General features: G+C 57.2%; 1 protein-coding gene across 1 annotated transcript in view; it reads left to right on the forward strand.

Annotated features, from left to right (window-relative positions):
- Positions 1-17,254, forward strand: part of DPH6 (diphthamine biosynthesis 6) — an 89,919-nt gene that overhangs the window by 55,724 nt on the left and 16,941 nt on the right. Inside the window, exons 8-13 of the mRNA XM_038741093.1 lie at positions 81-168; positions 945-1,155; positions 1,294-1,360; positions 1,475-1,797; positions 2,136-2,265; positions 3,114-3,276. Coding sequence (XP_038597021.1) covers positions 81-168; positions 945-1,155; positions 1,294-1,360; positions 1,475-1,797; positions 2,136-2,265; positions 3,114-3,276 — 982 coding nt within the window. The remainder of the gene's footprint in view (positions 1-80; positions 169-944; positions 1,156-1,293; positions 1,361-1,474; positions 1,798-2,135; positions 2,266-3,113; positions 3,277-17,254) is intronic.

Genomic DNA, 17,254 nt, shown 5'->3' on the forward strand with positions numbered 1-17,254 from the left:
GGGGCTGCGGGTACCCTGCCGAAGAGAAGGGGCAACAGGGGTGCAGAGTATGGAAAGGCGATCTCGTCTGGCTCTTTCAGGGATTCGTCGGAAGTGGTCGTACACTCGGCGGACGCCTTTGCCCCCGTGGCATACTTGCGCCTCTCGGGCCTGCACCTGGAGGACAAGGCAAGTACGGGGTTCCCGACGGGGCTCCGACCACCCTGACCGTTCTGTGCCATCCACGCGGCCTCCTGGAGCCGCAGGGAGGCTCGAGGCTCTCGGTCCCATCGGTGGCATTGGCCGAGTGCACGGAGTGCCGTGCTGAGCGCTCGGGAGAGGAGGAGGTAGACACGATCCCTGCCCACGAGGGGCTTCCGGTCAGCCGGCTGCAGAGCGCTGTACTGGGCGCTTGGAAGAGTCCAGCAGAGTAGGTAGGCCCGATCCCTGCCCTCAAGGAGCTGACAGTCTAGCCGGGGAGACCTCCCCTGGAATAAATTACTGGGAGAGGAAGAGAGAGAAACGGCCAGGTGGGCACGTGAGCAGTTAAACTGTTGGGAATGGAAGCCAGATGTCCGGAAGCACCCAGCTGGCTGGGGGTGAGTACGAGTACTCAAGGCGGGGTAGGGGAAGGGCAGGAGACTCTCCGAGGCTGTCGAGCCCTGTGGGGTGAGTGACGAGAGTCCAGAGGGGACCGATCCCTCTCCCACCCCCCCAACCCCAAGCTGGTATTGGCTCTTGTCACTTTAGAGGCTCTGTTCCTGTCTAGCCTTCCTCCACACCGTCTCCAGAATCCATCCCCTGGACCCTGACCACACGGGCCCAAGCATCTGGCCCACCCAGCCTGCCTGCCGACCTCCCTGCCTCCACCTCTCCCCTCTCCTGTCCGTGCTTCACCCTGCCGCCGGGAGCCTCTCTCCAACTAATCTCAGCCAATCCCATCGACGTGTGTACTTTGCTCGTAGCCGGTGGAGCGTCCAGACAAGCTTCTCATGGGTAGCTGTTCCTGCGATGCGGACCGTGGTCAGGATGGGGCCCGGTCTGTGGCCGAGGACGAGGAGCCTGGAAGAGGAGGGGTGGAAGAGGACAAGGAGCTGGAAGGAGAAGGAGCGGACGAGGAGCCGGGAGCCGGCCCTCCTCCTCCGACCTGGTGGCCCCCGGGCCCACCTCCGGACGGTAAGTGAGATGACTGTTTGACACTTACCCTCAGTACTGCCAGGCTGTGGCGGCTTCAGACTGGGGCAGCTGGCAGCGGAGGTGTTGGGGTGGCCTAGGGGGCAGGTAGGTGTCACACAGGGGGCTGTCGGGCCCCAGAAAGCCACCAGCCCAGTGATCCTAGAGTAAAAGTTTTTAAGGGGACTCCCATGTCCAGAGGAGGCTGGTACGCTCCTGCAGCATCAGGCCCAGGGCGGCAAGATCAGAAGGCAGTGCCAGGCAGAGAAAGCAAGGTCATAGGGCGGTGCCAAACCCCTTCCCAGCTTCATGCCCGTGGCAGTGGGGCAACAGGCTCAGATCACTGCAGGACTTCTCTCCCTCGGGTCATTTGGCGGAGCTCCGTGTCGGGGAACCTGGCCCGCAGCCCCGGATACAGCTCCGGACGCCACCACCCAGATCTCCCATCGCAGTTCCTGCTGCCTCCGTCCAGCCGCAGCCTGGGGTGCCACCGTTTGTCTCTGCCTCTCTCAGTCCCGACGGCCGAGTGCTCAGGAAAGTCCCCCGGCGGATTCCAGTGGATCAGGGGCCTCCCAGCCCGCTTCCAACCGGCAGAAGGAGACAGCGTCCAGGAAGCCGCCCGCCGGGCCTTCTGCGCCTTCCAAGGTACCGAGTGCCGTCACTCTGGGGGTGGCCCCGCCTGGATTCCCAGGGGATGCCGGAGCCCAGCTGCTGACTGTTCTTGTGGGCCTGACCCCCGGCCTCCCAGATTCCCAGCCCTGCAGTTCCCCTAGCCTCTGCCCCGACACAATTTACCACCACCTCACTTCTGACTCCGCTCAGGCTGAGCCGCAGTAGTCCCTGATTTGTGACGGGACACTCTGCCCGCCTCCCTCTCTCCAGGCAGGGCTCCCCTCGCCCACCTCCTCAGGCAAGCTGGGCCCACCGTCACGTGCCCTGCGTAGCTCTGGCCAGTTGTCAGCGCTGATGGTGTGTCTCCCCAGATGCTCTCCAGGCCGAGGGGCTGGACCGCCAGGATGTCCTATTGGTGTATCTGTATGTGAGGGATCTGGATCACTTTTCTGCTATCAACTCAGCCTACGCTGCCGTGTTCGACGTGTGTCCGCCCGCCAGGTACAGACAGGGCTGCTGGGCTTGGTGTCTCCCCTCTTTGGAGCCAGAGTAGTGGTGGGGGCTGGGGCGGGGAGGGTGGGGTTCTGCCTGCTGCTGGGGGCCGGGCTGGGGGGGGAGGGTCGGAGGTTCTCCCGTGAAACCACCTGGTGCCATGACGTGCAATTTTCTCACTCTGGTTTTGATCATCACTGAATGTGGGGTAGCCATTCCCCTTGTCTGATATGTTGGGGCTCCGCACTGCGCCCCAGGTCATTCATGCATGCACGCACGTATATACACACACACTCACACACACTTTCCACCGTTATGCTGCTTGGAGTGACAGTAATTTGCTGGCTGCAGAACCTCAAGTCGTAACCATTTACATTAGAAGCAAATGCACATTTTGTGCCCTTAAGGGGCTTCCATTCTTCGAATTTCTTGTCCCAAACAGAAACTTCTAACCATTGGCTCCAAGGTTCTCCCCTGTCTCCTCACCTAACCGCTCTGTCCTCTGGATCACCCCTTGCATTCTTGTCATCATCGGTGTCCTCTAAGCCAGGCCCGTAGGGGATGGCAGCATCATCATCATCAATCGTATTTATTGAGCGCTTACTATGTGCAGAGCACTGTACTAAGCGCTTGGGAAGTACAAATTGGCAATATGTAGAGACAGTCCCTACCCAGCAGCAGCTTCTGGGTAGCCCGGGGACCGCCCTTGGGGAGCACCACCCTGAGGACGACCACCGCGGGAGCACAGGCCAGAGGAGCACCGCCCGGGGTGGCGGGGCCGGACTGTCCTGCAGGGCGTGGTGGGCAGGCCCCTCACGGCCCTTCTCTCCAATTCTGTTCCCCGGGGGCTATTGCAGGGTCTGCGTGGAAGCCCCACTGGCGTCCGGGGTGCTGCTGCAGATGGACTGCCTGGCCCAGAGGAGCGGCCCGGGCCCGGCCCCGACCCGGGAGGTCCTGCAGGTACAGAGCGTCTCGCACTGGGCACCCGCCAGCATCGGCCCCTACAGCCAGTGCGTCCGGGTGAGTGATGCGCGGACTCCCACCCAGGTCTCCATTCATTCAGTTGTATTTATTGAGCACTTACCGTGTGCAGAGCACTGTACTAAGCGTTTGGAAAGTACAGTTTGGCAACAAATAGAGACGGTCCCTGCCTACAGAGGGCTCACAGTCTAAAAGACCCTCGGACCACCATGGCTCTCCGGGTAGCGCCACCCGGGTGCCGGCTCACGGGATCCGGGTGCCGGCTCACGGGATCCGGGACGGCGAGCTCGGATCCAGTCCCTGTCTGACGTGGGCTGACCGTCCAAGAGGGAGGAGAGCAGTTATCGTCTCCCCATTTTACCACCAAGGGAACCAAACGCGAGAGGCAGAGTGACTTGTCCAAGGTCACACAGCCTATTGGGCTGGAGTAGGACTCGAACCCGAGTCTCCTGCTCCACAGAGGGTTGTTTCTGCTGCCTGGAGCAGGTGGCATAGCCACAGGAGGGCCCCGGACAGCCGGGTGGACCTCCGGTTGGGAACTAGGGTCCCCGAGGGGGACCGGATGGTGACCCGGGCCACCGGGAGCTGGGGGGCATTGTGGTTCACGTGCGGCCGCCGCCGTTCTCAGGTTATCCGTGGGCGAGGGTGAAGGTGTGGCCGGTGATGGCCAGTCGTGTTTCCACTCCTCAGGCGCCGTGTTGAAAGTGAAAAAATGACTTCCCCCCTCAAGTCCCCTCCCCACCCCGCTCTCTGCCCTCCAGGCAGGGGGGGACTTCCAGGGCTGCTGTCCCCGCCGCGGGCCCCAGGTGGGCAGAGGGGTGGGGGCGGGGGTCCCCAGTGCCCGGGATGAGCCGCGGCCCCTGCCCGCCCGGTGTCCGCCCGTCCATCTCCCGGGAGGCCTGGGCCCGGTGCAGTCTGGGTCCCGCCAGTCAGGATTGATGGATGCCGGCGGTGCTGACAGCCAGCTCACCAGCGGAGCCGGTTCATGCAAATTGCAGGTATCCGCACCACAGGCTCCACAAATCACTCAGCGGAACATCTGTTTGGTTGGCCGGGAACCTTGAGGGACCCCCGCCGGCCAATCCGGCGGGGCGGGCCGCTTTCCAAATCCACCTTGACATCGTCCTTTTAACCTCAGCTTGACAGGAACACTTAGCCGCCGATTAGAATCTCCATCCCGGTGGCGGCGGGGGGTGGCGGGAGGGAGCGGCAGCAGGGGCCGCGGTGACCACCGGCCTCCCCGGTTGGCAGCTGCTCATTTCCTCACGCTCCTCCCTCGGCCCGGCGCTCTCACAGGGCGGGAGCGAGCGCTGGGAGCAAGGGGCCCGGGCTCGTAAAGAGTTTACTAGTGCAGCTGGAAGCCCCAGCGTCGGATGGTCCCATAAATAAGTCTCTGCACGCCCGGGGAAACACAGCAGATGTTCCCCGAAGGCGACGGGGCCCTTGGGGCGCCGGGCTCGGCGCCGCGGGGCTGTCCCCACCACCCGGCACCGCCGTCCGAACCCAAGGCCGAGCCCGCCCGAGGGCAAGATGGCCTAGACCTAAAGGGGAGGATTTAGCGCCGTAAAATTCCCAATGTCTCACGTCTTAAACTTCCGTGGGCCCAGAGGTGGCGTGAATTCCGCTCGGTGCGCGGGGAAGACAGATGTTCAGAGGCCGGGGATGCGGGCAGGTTGCCATGGTGACGTGCCAGGATGTTCGGGTGCTGGATCCCCCAGGCGCCACCCCCAGTTGGTCCCTCAGCACCGGTCCTGCCATGTGCGGGGCGGGGAGCACCACCATCCCAGAGACGGCCCCTCCCGCCGGACACCACCTTCAGGGCCCTGCACAGAGAAGCAGCGTGGCTCAGTGGAAAGATCCCGGGCTTTGGAGTCAGAGGTCACGGGTTCGAATCCCGACTCTGCCACATGTCCGCTGTGTGACCTTGGGCAAGTCACTTAACGTCTCTGGGCCTCAGTTACCTCATCTGTAAAATGGGAATTAAGACTGTGAGCCCCATGTGATCATCCTCATCAATCGTATTTATTGAGCGCTTATTATGTGCAGAGCACTGTACTAAGCACTTGGGAAGTACAAATTGGCAACATATAGAGACAGTCCCTACCCAACAGTGGGCTCACAGTCTAAAAGGGGGAGACAGAGAACAAAACCAAACATACTAACAAAATAAAATAAATAGAATAGATATGTACAAATAAAATAAATAAATAAATAGAGTAATAAATGTGTACAAACATATATACATATATACAGGTGCTGTGGGGAAGGGAAGGAGGTAAGATGAGGGGGTTGGAGAGGGGGACGAGGGGGAGAGGAAGGAAGGGGCTCAGTGTGGGAAGGCCTCCTGGAGGAGGTGAGCTCTCAGCAGGGCCTTGAAGGGAGGAAGAGAGCTAGCTTGGTGGATGGGCAGAGGGAGGGCATTCCAGGCCCGGGGGATCACGTGGGCCGGGGGTCGATGGCGGGATAGGCGAGAGTGAGGTACGGTGAGGAGAGCGAGGTATGGTGTGGGACAACCTGATCATCCTGTATCCTCCCCGGCGCTTAGAACAGTGCTTTGCACATAGTAAGCGCTTAACAAACGCCAATTATTTATTTATTTATTATTTGTCGGGTGGAGCCGGGGACGCCGGCCAAGGACCGGGTCGCCCAGAATGTGAGCCCACGGCTGCAGGGGCTGCTCGAGGGGCAGGGCCCGCGGGTTTTCCCCTGGGGGGGTTCCCTAACCGGGGACAGTGGCACCGCTCACCCTAGCGAGGAGTTGCGACTCGGGTTTGGGGGCCGGCGGGCCCCGCTGGGCTCGTAAGAGAATCCGACCCGGGTTCGCTCAGCTGCCAGAGGGTGGCATTCATTCATTCAGTCGTATTTATTGAGCGCTTACTGTGTGCAGAGCACCGTACTAAGCGCCCGGGAAGTACAAGTTGGCAACATATAGAGACGGTCCCTACCCAACAGCGGGCTCACTGTCTAGAAGAACGGGGTGGCAGGGTGGGCGAGGAGGGTCCTAACGTTGTCAGCAAAACCACGGCCCCCAAAACGCGGCCGGGGGGGTCCGACCGTGGCTGGGCTAGTGACCGATTAATTAGGACATTTCGCTCCGTCTTTCACATCACGGGATTAATCCCATAAAAATTAGTGATCTCCCAGGAGTCAGTTGTCAGCTCTGACAGGCTCCCTTTGCCATAATCTATTAAAATGCCGCTTTTATCTTGTCTTGCTGGTGTCATATTTTATGGATTTTTTCATAAACACCACCTATACTTCATAAATGTCTCAATTTTCTAGTCTATTAACATTCCTTCCAAAGCGATTGATAGAAGTGCGGGGCGTGCAGCGGTGCAGCCCGTGTGCAGCCGCGCAGCCGCGCAGCGGGGCAGGGCACGTAGCTGGCAGACTGGCAGGAAGGCTGGGCCCTGGGTGCGAGATGCGAGGCCTGGCTCCGACAGGAAGCCCTTTTGAATCTGCCTCTCCCAAAAAGAGGCCACCGGCCGTCTGGAAAACCACAGGTCGGCTGGAAAGTCAATAATAATAATAATGATTGTGGTGTTTGTGAATTGCTTACATTGTGCAAGGCACTGTATTAAGCGCTGGGGTAAATGCAAGATAATTGGGTTGGGCACAACCCCGTCCCACTAGAGAAGCAGCGTGACTCAGTGGAAAGAGCGCGGGCTTTGGAGTCAGAGGTCGTGGGTTCAAATCCCGACTCCGCCAATTGTCAGCTGTGTGACTTTGGGCAAGTCACTTAACTTCTCTGGGCCTCAGTTCCCTCATCTGTAAAATGGAGATTAAGACTGTGAGCCCCACGTGGGACAACCTGATCGCCTTGTATCCCCCCAGCGCTTAGAACAGTGCTTTGCACATAGTAAGCGCTGAACAAATGCCATCGTGATGATTATTATAGGGCTCACAGTCTTAAACCCATTTTGCAGATGAGGGAACTGAGGCCCAGAGAAGTGAAGTGACTCGTCCAAGGTCATACAGCAGACAAGTGTCGGAGCAGGGATTATTCATTCATTCAATCGTATTTATTGAGCGCTTACTGTGTGCAGAGCACTGTACTAAGCACTTGGGAAGTACAAGTTGGCAACATATAGAGACGGTCCCTATCCAACGGCGGGCTCAGAGTCTAGAAGCAGCGTGGCTCAGTGGAAAGAGCACGGGCTTTGGAGTCAGAGGTCATGGGTTCAAATCCGGGCTCCGCCACTTGTCAGCTGTGTGACTTTGGGCAAGTCACTTCACTTCTCTGGGCCTCAGTTACCTCATCTGTAAAATGGGGATTAAAACTGTGAGCCAGGAACTGTGGCCAACCCAATTAGCTTGTACAGTGCCTGGCACTTGGTAAGCACTTAACAAATGCAATTATTATGATTATTATTATAAACCAGAGCTAAGAACAGCGTTTGGCACATAGGAAACACTTAACAAATGCCACTTTAAAAAATTGCTGTCATAGAGAGAATTACAGTATCAGGATGGTGGTATCGGTTTAAAACTTAATATGTGCCAAACGCTGTGCAGAGCCCCTTCCTTCCTCTTCCCCTCATCCCCCCTCCATCCCCCCACCATACCTCCTTCCCTTCCCCACAGCACCTGTATATATGTACATATGTTTGTACATATTTATTACTCTATTTATTTATTTATTTTACTTGTACATATCTATTCTATTTATTTTATTTTGTTAGTATGTTTGGTTTTGTTCCCTGTCTCCCCCTTTTAGACCGTGAGCCCACTGTTGGGTAGGGACTGTCTCTATATGTTGCCAACTTGTACTTCCCAAGGGCTTAGTACAGTGCTCTGCGCACAGTAAGCGCTCAATAAATACGATTGATGATGATGATGATGATGACCGTCTCTATATGTTGCCAACTTGTACTTCCCAAGCGCTTAGTACAGTGCTCTGCACACAGTAAGTGCTCAATAAATACGATTGATGATGATGATGTGCTACACACTAGGGTATAGACAAGATTGTCAGGGTGGACCCAATCCCTGTCCCAGATGGGGGTCCAAGTCTGAGGAGAAGAGAGAACAGGTTTCTTCTCCTGAACAGTTTTTCAAATGAGGAAACTGAGGCTCAGAGAGGTTAGATGACTTACCCAGGGTCGCCCCTCCCTCCTTCCTTGCCCTCTGGGACGTTTCCCAGGACCCGGGTCAGGATCGGGAGCAGGGGGCCTCCGGGATGCCCCAAAACCCGTGAGCTGGCCAGCTAGGGAGCCCTTTCGTCTCTGCCCCCAAGACGGTGGTCCCACCCGGCGGGCCCACAGGTGCAGTGGGGGCGGTCCCTGGCTCCGGGGATTTATTTATTTATTTTACTTGCACATATCTATTCTATTTATTTTATTTTGTTAGTATGTTTGGTTTTGTTCTCTTTACGTATTTATTACTCAATTTTACTTGTACATATCTATTCTATTTATTTTATTTTGTTAGTATGTTTGGTTTTGTTCTCTGTCTCCCCCTTCTAGACTGTGAGCCCACTGTTGGGTAGGGACTGTCTCTATATGTTGCCAACTTGTACTTCCCAAGCGCTTAGTACAGTGCTCTGCACACAGTAAGTGCTCAATAAATATGATTGATTGATGGATTGATTGATTTTACTTGTACATATCTATTCTATCTATTTTATTTTGTTAGTATGTTTGGTTTTGTTCTCTATACGTATGTATTACTCTATTTTACTTGTACATATCTATTCTATTTATTTTATTTTGTTAATATGTTTGGTTTTCTTCTCTGTCTCCCCCTTCTAGACTGTGAGCCCACCGTTGGGTAGGGACTGTCTCTAGATGTTGCCAACTTGTACTTCCCAAGCGCTTAGCACAGTGCTCTGCACACAATAAGCGCTCAATAAATACGATTGATTGATTGATTTCCATCCCCCTCATCTTACCTCCTTCCCTTCCCCACAGCGCCCGTATACATGTATATATGTTTGTACGTATTTATTATTCTATTTATTTTACTTGTACACATCTATTCTATTTCTTTTATTTTGTTAGTATGTTTGGTTTTGTTCTCTGTCTCCCCCTTTTAGACTGTGAGCCCACCGTTGGGTAGGGACCGTCTCTAGATGTTGCCAACTTGGACTTCCCAAGCGCTTAGCACAGTGCTCTGCACACAGTAAGCGCTCAATAAATACGATTGAATGAGTGAGTGAATGAGAGCTGGGAGGGAAGGGAGAGGGTCTGGCCAGCGTCTGCCTCCCGAGGCCCCGGTGAAGACCGACGGCCCCAGGGGAGAGGCCGAGCCCTCAAGACCCCATGATGCCATGTGATCTGTGGCAGCCCCTCGGGGTCTTCTGGGGCCGTGGGGCCGTTCATCATCATCAATTGTATTTATTGAGCGCTTACTATGTGCAGAGCACTGTACTAAGCGCTTGGGAAGTGCAAATTGGCAACCTATAGGGACAGTCCCTACCCAACAGTGGGCTCACAGTCTAAAAGGGGGAGACAGAGAACAAAACCAAACATACTAAGAAAATAAAATAAATAGAATAGATATGTACAAATAAAATAAATAAATAAATAGAGTAATAGGCCGTTAGGACACAGAGTTGAACAGCGGGGTCCCTCACCCCCCGGCAGACGGGTCTTCTCCTAGATGGCTCAAACAGATAGACTGTGAGCCCAATGTTGGGTAGGGACTGTCTCTATATGTTGCCAATTTGTACTTCCCAAGCGCTTAGTACAGTGCTCTGCACATAGTAAGCGCTCAATAAATACGATTGATGATGATTGGCCGGGCGACCCTTTTTTTATCTCTAGGAAATACTCCCATAGACTGTCGGCTCCTCGAGGGCAAGATTCGTATCTACTCATTCTACTGTACGCTCCCCAGCACTCGGCTCGCTGCTCCGGGAGCAGGAGCCTGCAAGCTCCTGAGGGCAGGCGTGCTCTCTTCTATCAATCAATCAATCAATCAATCAATCGTATTTACTGAGCGCTTACTGTGTGCAGAGCACTGTACTAAGCACTTGGGAAGTACAAGTTGGCAACATATAGAGACAGTCCCTACCCAACAGTGGGCTCACAGTCTAGAATGTCTACTCTACTCACAGTCTACTCTAGCATCTTTTTCCATACACTCAGTACCGCGCTACAGTTGACTGAAATCTCCTCGAAGTCAGGGATCAATCAATCAATCAATCAATCGTATTTATTGAGTGCTTACTATGTGCAGAGCACTGTACTAAGCGCTTGGGAAGTACAAATTGGCAACATATAGAGACAGTCCCTACCCAACAGTGGGCTCACAGTCTAAAAAGATCAAATCTTCTAACTCTGTTGTAGTCCCTCGAGCACTCAGCGCCGGGCTCTGCCTGCAGTAGGGGCTCACTAAAATACTACTGATTGCCGGTGCCTGCAGGACAGGATCGTATCTAATAACTATCGTAGCGCTCAGTACAGTGTTCTGCACACAGTAAGATTCTAAGCTCTCAAGGGCAAGGATTGTGCCTACGTAACTCTGTTGGCCTCTCCTGAGTGCAGAGTACTGGGCTCTGCATGCAATAACTGCTCAAAAAAATACTATTTTTTAAAAGGCATTTTTTTAATGGCATTTCTTAAGCGCTTACTATGTGCAAAGCACTGTTCTAAGCACTGGGGAAGTTACAAGGTGATCAGGTTGTCCCACAGGGGGCTCACAGTCTTAATTCGCATTTTACAGATGAGGTAACTGAGGCACAGAGAAGTTAAGTGACTTGCCCAAAGTCACACAGCCAACAATTGGCGGAGCCGGGATTTGAACCCACGACCTCTGACTCCAAAGCCCATGCACTTTCCCCTGAGCCACGCTGCACTGTACTAACCACTGGTGTAGATACAAGCAAATCAGGTTGGGCACCGTCCAAGTCCCTCGTGGGGGGCTCACAGTCTTAAACCCCATTTTCCCGGTGAGGCAACTGAGGCACAGAGAAGTTAAGTGACTTGACCCGCCCACTAAATGCTATTAATTGTAAGCTCCTAGAGGGTAGGAATCGTATCCGCCAACTCCGTCGTGCTCCCTTAAGTGTTCGGTGCCGTGCTCCTGCACGCAGCGGATGCTCAGTAAATGCTATTAATTGATGGATTGAGGACACCGGAGCTACAGGGCATCATTATGAAATACGAGAAGGGAAAACTAAATTATTCATATGACCATTTTATTTCTGTTCTGTTCTTTGAGTTGCTTGTAAAATGCCCCTATTTGTTATTACGACGAGCGCGTTTTTGCGGAGAGATTGATGTTAATTACACAGAAAGATGGAGAGGTTTCTCGGTCAGCGGAAACGATTCTGCCACGAGATTTCTGAGTTGTCTAATGGGGGAATCTCAGTGGTCCGGAATGTTTCTTGTTAATGGATCTGGCGACCTCTGAACCCCGGGTCGGGTACGGCGATGGCTGCCGTGCCCAAATGGCAGCGTGTTATTAGGATGCGAGCTAATGATTGAGGAAGCTCGTTGCAGCTGTGGCAGGGGAGAGGCACAGACACCTCGGTCGCTCGGGGTCGAACCAACCAAGGAGCGACTTAGCAAGCCCGGCAGTCGATGGGGGAGGTGGCGACGGCCGGCGAAGCCGGGCCCGGGGCGTGACAGTCTCCACTGCTCCCATTGGGCCGAGCTCTGTGCAGAACGCTGTGCTGGACACCTGCTATGTGCAGAGCACTGGGCTGGGTGCCTGCTGCGGGCAGAACGCTGCGCTGGGCACTCGCCGTGTGCAGAGCTCTGTGCCGGGCACCCGCTGTGTGGAAAGCACTGTGCGGGAGCGCTATGCTGGGTGTCTTCGGAGCGCGGAATGCCATGGGGGGGCTTGGAAGAGAAAAGTCAAAGCAGAAAACATGGCCCTGCCTCGGAAAGCTGTTACAGCAGAGGGACGGGGGAGCTGGGGTGGGTGGAGAACAGGGGGATGGAAGAGTTGGGAAGCATGGGTCGGGGGGATGTGCCGGGGGGGTGGGGAGGAGGGCGGACGACCACGTGCTGGCCCGAGGAGCGGCCTGTTAAACGCCCGCTCCATCGCGTCCGGGCAGGTTTGCACACCCAGGGATGGGCCCCTCGGGCGGAGGGAAGCCAGGCGGAGAGCACTGTGACCTTCCCGCAGCGGGCGGCGTGGCGTGGCGAGTGGGCGGGCGGCCAGCTGCGTGGGGGAGGCGGGGGGGGGCGGGCCACCTGCCGAATCGGAGCCTGTGATACCCCCGACATCCTCCCCTTCCCCCCCGCACACCCACACGAGGGTCCGCCGCACCGGGCCGCACCACCACCACCACCACCACGGGGCCATCGGGGCCGGCGTCCGCCGAGGACGGCGGAAGGACGCGGCCTGTCACACTGGATCGCCTTCTCGCTCCCAGCCGCCGAAGCCTCCCGCTCCTCTGACGTTTTCTTTCATTAGCGGCCTGGCTCTGACAATTGATCCTAATTGTCTCTGAACCGGCACTCCTCCGTGGGTTATTGCCGTCTGCCTGTCCGCCGTGGCTCGTGTCAACAAGCCCGGACAAGCACGCGGCAGGCCCGCGCCCCTCGCTGGACCCCTGGGGGCTGGCTGGGGTTGGGGGGGGCGGTGGAGGGAAGACAGGAGGATGGTGGCGGGGAGCTGGGAGGGGAAGGGCGGGGAGGGGATCGCCCCACACGAGGCCTCTGTGGGCCCATGCTTGGAAGCTACTGCCGCTCGGGTCCCCCGGGCTCCCAGCACGGCCCCAAGCCCCGGAAATGTAGCCGAGTCTGTCCTGGCCCGGGCGGAGAAGCCACGGTTGCCGCAGCCCCGAAGCCAGGCACCGGCGGCTGCCCCAAGCTGGCGGACCCAGGCGGGTTTCACGACAGGCCGTGCACCCCGCCATCCAGCACGCGGCCAGCCTGGGCTCCCCAGCCACCCGGTCCCCCCACCCTGGTTTTCCAGGTGTGGGTTCTCCCTCCTGGGAGCAGCGCGTGGGATCAGCCCCGCCCTGTCCAAGCTCAGGACCCCCCGACGCCACATCTCCCGCTTCCCGAGACGTGGGCCGCCCCGGCTCCACATGGGCCGGGTTTCAGTCACGCGGCGGAACCGGGCCGGGACCCGCCGGGCGAAACCCCCGGCAGCGGACAGGATCAGGGCTGCATCCGCTCCTCATCCTTTCTTCATTCTGGGGGGAGCCCCTTAGCTCAGTGCCCGCAAGCGAGTGCTCCCAGGGAGCGCAACAAAGATAAATCAGGGGAGCTCTTTGGAGCGTGGCTATCATTTAGCCTAATCCAGACACTCAGGTTTGGGTCCCTAACAGCATAATCATGGTTATTGCTACAGATCGCTCCATGTTTGAGTTTTAATGTTATAAGTAAATTATGCTACGGGATAAAATATCTGCTTCTCTGGGAATTAAGCATGTTTATTTCAGCAGGGCAGCGTGGGCCCGCGGCGGCGAAGGCAGCCCGCCGGGCTCTCCGACGCGGCAACACTGCCACCTTGTGCCGCCCACAGAAACCAGCCCGGGCCTCCTTTTGGGGGGCTGGTGGGCCCCCCTAGGCCACGGGCCCCCCATCCGAGGGACTAGGCCGGATCCCACCTCGACGGCCCCCGGGGTCCCTTGGTACCCGGGGCCGGCACGTGGGCGGCGGGGGGAGCCTCCCCTGGCCGGGCCGCAGCTGGAGCCGGCGGCGGTGCGCCCCATCGGCCGTCCTCTCCGACGGACACCATGGCCCTGAGCGCCGGGCCTGCCCGCCCGATTCCCTCGCATTCGGGAGATTAGCATGAAGCGCATAATGCGGGATGATGGAATTTGTCATCATTTGCACTGCCCCGGAAAGATGCGGTCTGATAGAGTGGGGGGCGGGCGGCCGGCTCCTGCGGGCAGGTCACGGCGAGAGGAAGCTTGGCAGAAGTAATTTTGCGCCCTGTGCATCGGTTGGGAATGGCTCCTCACCCATCCGTCCGGGAACCGGGACAGCGGAGGGCGGGCGGGGACCCCCCCGGGGGTGAGGGGCTACTGCCGACTGGGAGTCCGAGCCCCCCATCAATGGGGAAGCAAGGGTGTGGCCGGGTCAGTGTTCAAGGAAGGGACGATCCTCCCACCAGGCTCTGAAATCTGGGCAGCCCCGGTGCTGGCATCCAGACTCTGTGTCTTCGGGAGGCGGGTTCGGACTCCACATCTTGGGAATCCAGCCGGCCGCAGGGAGGTGAAGACTGGCAACACAGTGTGTGGAGAGCGGTGGCCATGCGGCATTTCAGGGGATGGCCACGCCGGCTGCAGACCGACAGAGGGGAGGTAGGGCCCCAGAGAGGTCCCGGGGCGTCCTCCTCGATGTTTACAGAGTCCTTTCGCCATCCTGGGCGGCGCAGATCGTGCCACTGCCTGCCTCTGCCCAGGGAGGAGGTGTCCGGCATCCCCTTTATTATTTGTCTTTGTCGCGACGGCTCGGGTGGAAGGCGGGGGCCGGCGGCACGGGTCACCCTGATCGTCCGTGACAGTTGATCATCGGTGTGTTCAGGGGTCGAGTAAGAAAATTGAGAAGGGTTCTGTGGGCCGGTTGGGAGGTGGGAGTACAAAGGGAAATGAAACGAGAATCACCCCCACCGGAACCCGCAGGGCATGGGCCTGCGGGTAGAATTGGAGAATTCAGGCTCCGTGCAAACCGAATCGCCTCAGGTCCACTCGGCATCTTCCCGCCGCCTGGGCTGAACCGTCGGGAGGGAACCGAGAAGAGCTGGGTGACATTGAATAAGTTGGATTTCTAGAGTGGGTTTTATTAGCGTGTCCGCTCGGGCTAACCGAGGTCATCTGTTGCCAGCCAAACTGTAGGCCGTAACGCAATTCCGTGTGCCCCTTGGAAACAGCTCCTCTTTCTGAAGTGCGTTTGGCCAGTCCTGCTTTCAGACGCACTGTCCCCCGGGTGCCGGCGAGAATGGGGGCCTGGGCCAGGACCTCCGTTCCCCTTCCGGGGCTGCTGCTGCTGCTGGATTCCTTTTACCCCGCGGAATCTAGACGTGCCCGACACATGCCCAGCATTGCCCCTTCCTCTTTGGACCCCGGCTGCCTGAACGGGGTCTAAGGTCCCTCCTGCGGGAATTTCCCAGGCAGACACCATCCCTCTCCGAGTGGCTGGGTTCTCCCAGAACTGCCCTCCAGAAGCTTGCCCTTTATTCATAGAGACAGGCATAAAACATTCTGACAAACAGGGTAGCCGGAACAAGCCAAAGGCCCAGTCGGTGTCCTCCAGGAGCTCACACCCTGTCGGGGAGGTGACCGTCCTTGCCGCAAGGATCTTTGTTCCCGCAGTGCCCTATGGTGTTGGCCAGTCACACCTGCCTGCCTGGGGGGTGAGGAGGCATAGGAGACCCTCCCCAACTTTAAGGCTGAACCACTCCAGGCCCACCCTACTCACCAACAGCAGCGGCGATCAGCTGGACTGAGTGCCCGCCAAGAGCGGGACACTCAACCAAGCGTGCCGGAGAAGGGCACCGCTGGCAGGTGGATGTCCCCGGGTCCAGCCCCGTCAAGCCACTGGGTGACCGTCCAACTGTGGGCCGACAGCCTCTGGGGCTCCATGCCTCTCTGATCGTTCCTGGGCCTGCCTGCCCATCTACCGAGGCAGACGGTCTCCCTGCCTCTGCCCCATCCCCATCCGAGGCCGGGGCAGAGCGTTGGCTTGCGCACGGAGGAGCGGCTACTGCCGGAGCACAGCAAGGGGGAGGCTCTGGTGGCCTTCAGCCGAAGGCCCGCTGGTCGGACGCGGTCCCCGTCCCACCCCGGACTCTGCCGTCTCACTGAAGCCCACTGTCCAAGGTCACCCGGCAAGGCGGTAATAGAGCCGGGACTCCTGCCTCCCAGCCCGCTCTCTGTCCGGCCCGGCCTCGTGAGGAGAAGAGGTCGCTCGCCACAGCGGAGGAGGATCCCCTTGGGCCGGCAAGCGGAGAGGCCCCGGGAGGCAGGGAGGGAGGCCCGGAGAGTCGGTGGCAGTGGTGAAGAGGCAGCCCAGTAGCGGCGGCGGGTCTTCAGACCTCCTGCCCCACCCCCAGTGCTGGCATCCGCTTCCTCCAGCTTGACTGGAGGGCTGACAAACAATCTGCTGGTGCCTTCTTAATAATAGTAATAATAATGATTGTGGTATTTGTTAAGCACTATGTGCCAAGCACTGTTCTAAACACTGGACTTCTAGACTGTGAGCCCACTGTTGGGTAGGGACTGTCTCTATATGTTGCCAACTTGTACTTCCCAAGCGCTTAGTCCAGTGCTGTGCACACAGTAAGCACTCAATAAAGACGATTGATTGGGGGAGATACAAGGTAATCAGGTGGGACGTAGTCCCTGTCCCGCATGGGATTCACCGTCTTAATCCCCATTTGACAGATGAGGGGATTGAGGCCTAGAGAAGTGAAGTGACTTGCAAGCGGTGGAATCGGGATTAGAACCCATGACCTTCTGATTCCCAGGCCCGGGCTCTAGCCAGTAGGCCATGCTGCTTCCTCTCTTGCAACACTCTCATCACCCGACTTCTGCCACCCCCACCCAGAGGTGTGGGAGCAACAGAGAGGACTCTTGGGCCAAATTCCTGTTCTGGCTTCTCCAGCCCCCTTTTATCGCCATTTTACAGGTCATTCATTCATTCATTCAATCGTATTTATTGAGCGCTTAATGTGTGCAAAGCACTGTAGTACTAAGTCCCCTGCACTAGGTAGTTTTGTTTGTTTTTTGTTTGTTTTATGGGATTTGTTGAGCTCTTACCATGTGTCAAGCACTGTTCTAAGCACTGAGGTAGATACAGGTTCAGCAGGCCAAAACAGCATGGCTTAGTGGAAAGAGCCCGGGCTTGGGAGTCAGAGGTCATGGGTTCTAATCCCGGCTCCGCCACTTGTCACTTCACTTCTCTGTGCCTCAGTTACCTCATCTGGAAAATGGTGATCAAGACTGTGAGCCCCATGTGAGACAACCTGATTACCTTGTATTTACCCCAGCGCTTAGTGCTTGGCACGTAGTAAGCGCTTAACAAATACTATAATAATAATAAGAAATACAGTCCCTATTCCACAAGGGCTCACACTCTAAGTAGGACAGAGGACAGGCAATGAATCCCCA

The sequence above is a fragment of the Tachyglossus aculeatus genome, assembly GCF_015852505.1.
Source record: "Tachyglossus aculeatus isolate mTacAcu1 chromosome 12 unlocalized genomic scaffold, mTacAcu1.pri SUPER_6_unloc_1, whole genome shotgun sequence".
Taxonomy (NCBI): domain Eukaryota; kingdom Metazoa; phylum Chordata; class Mammalia; order Monotremata; family Tachyglossidae; genus Tachyglossus; species Tachyglossus aculeatus.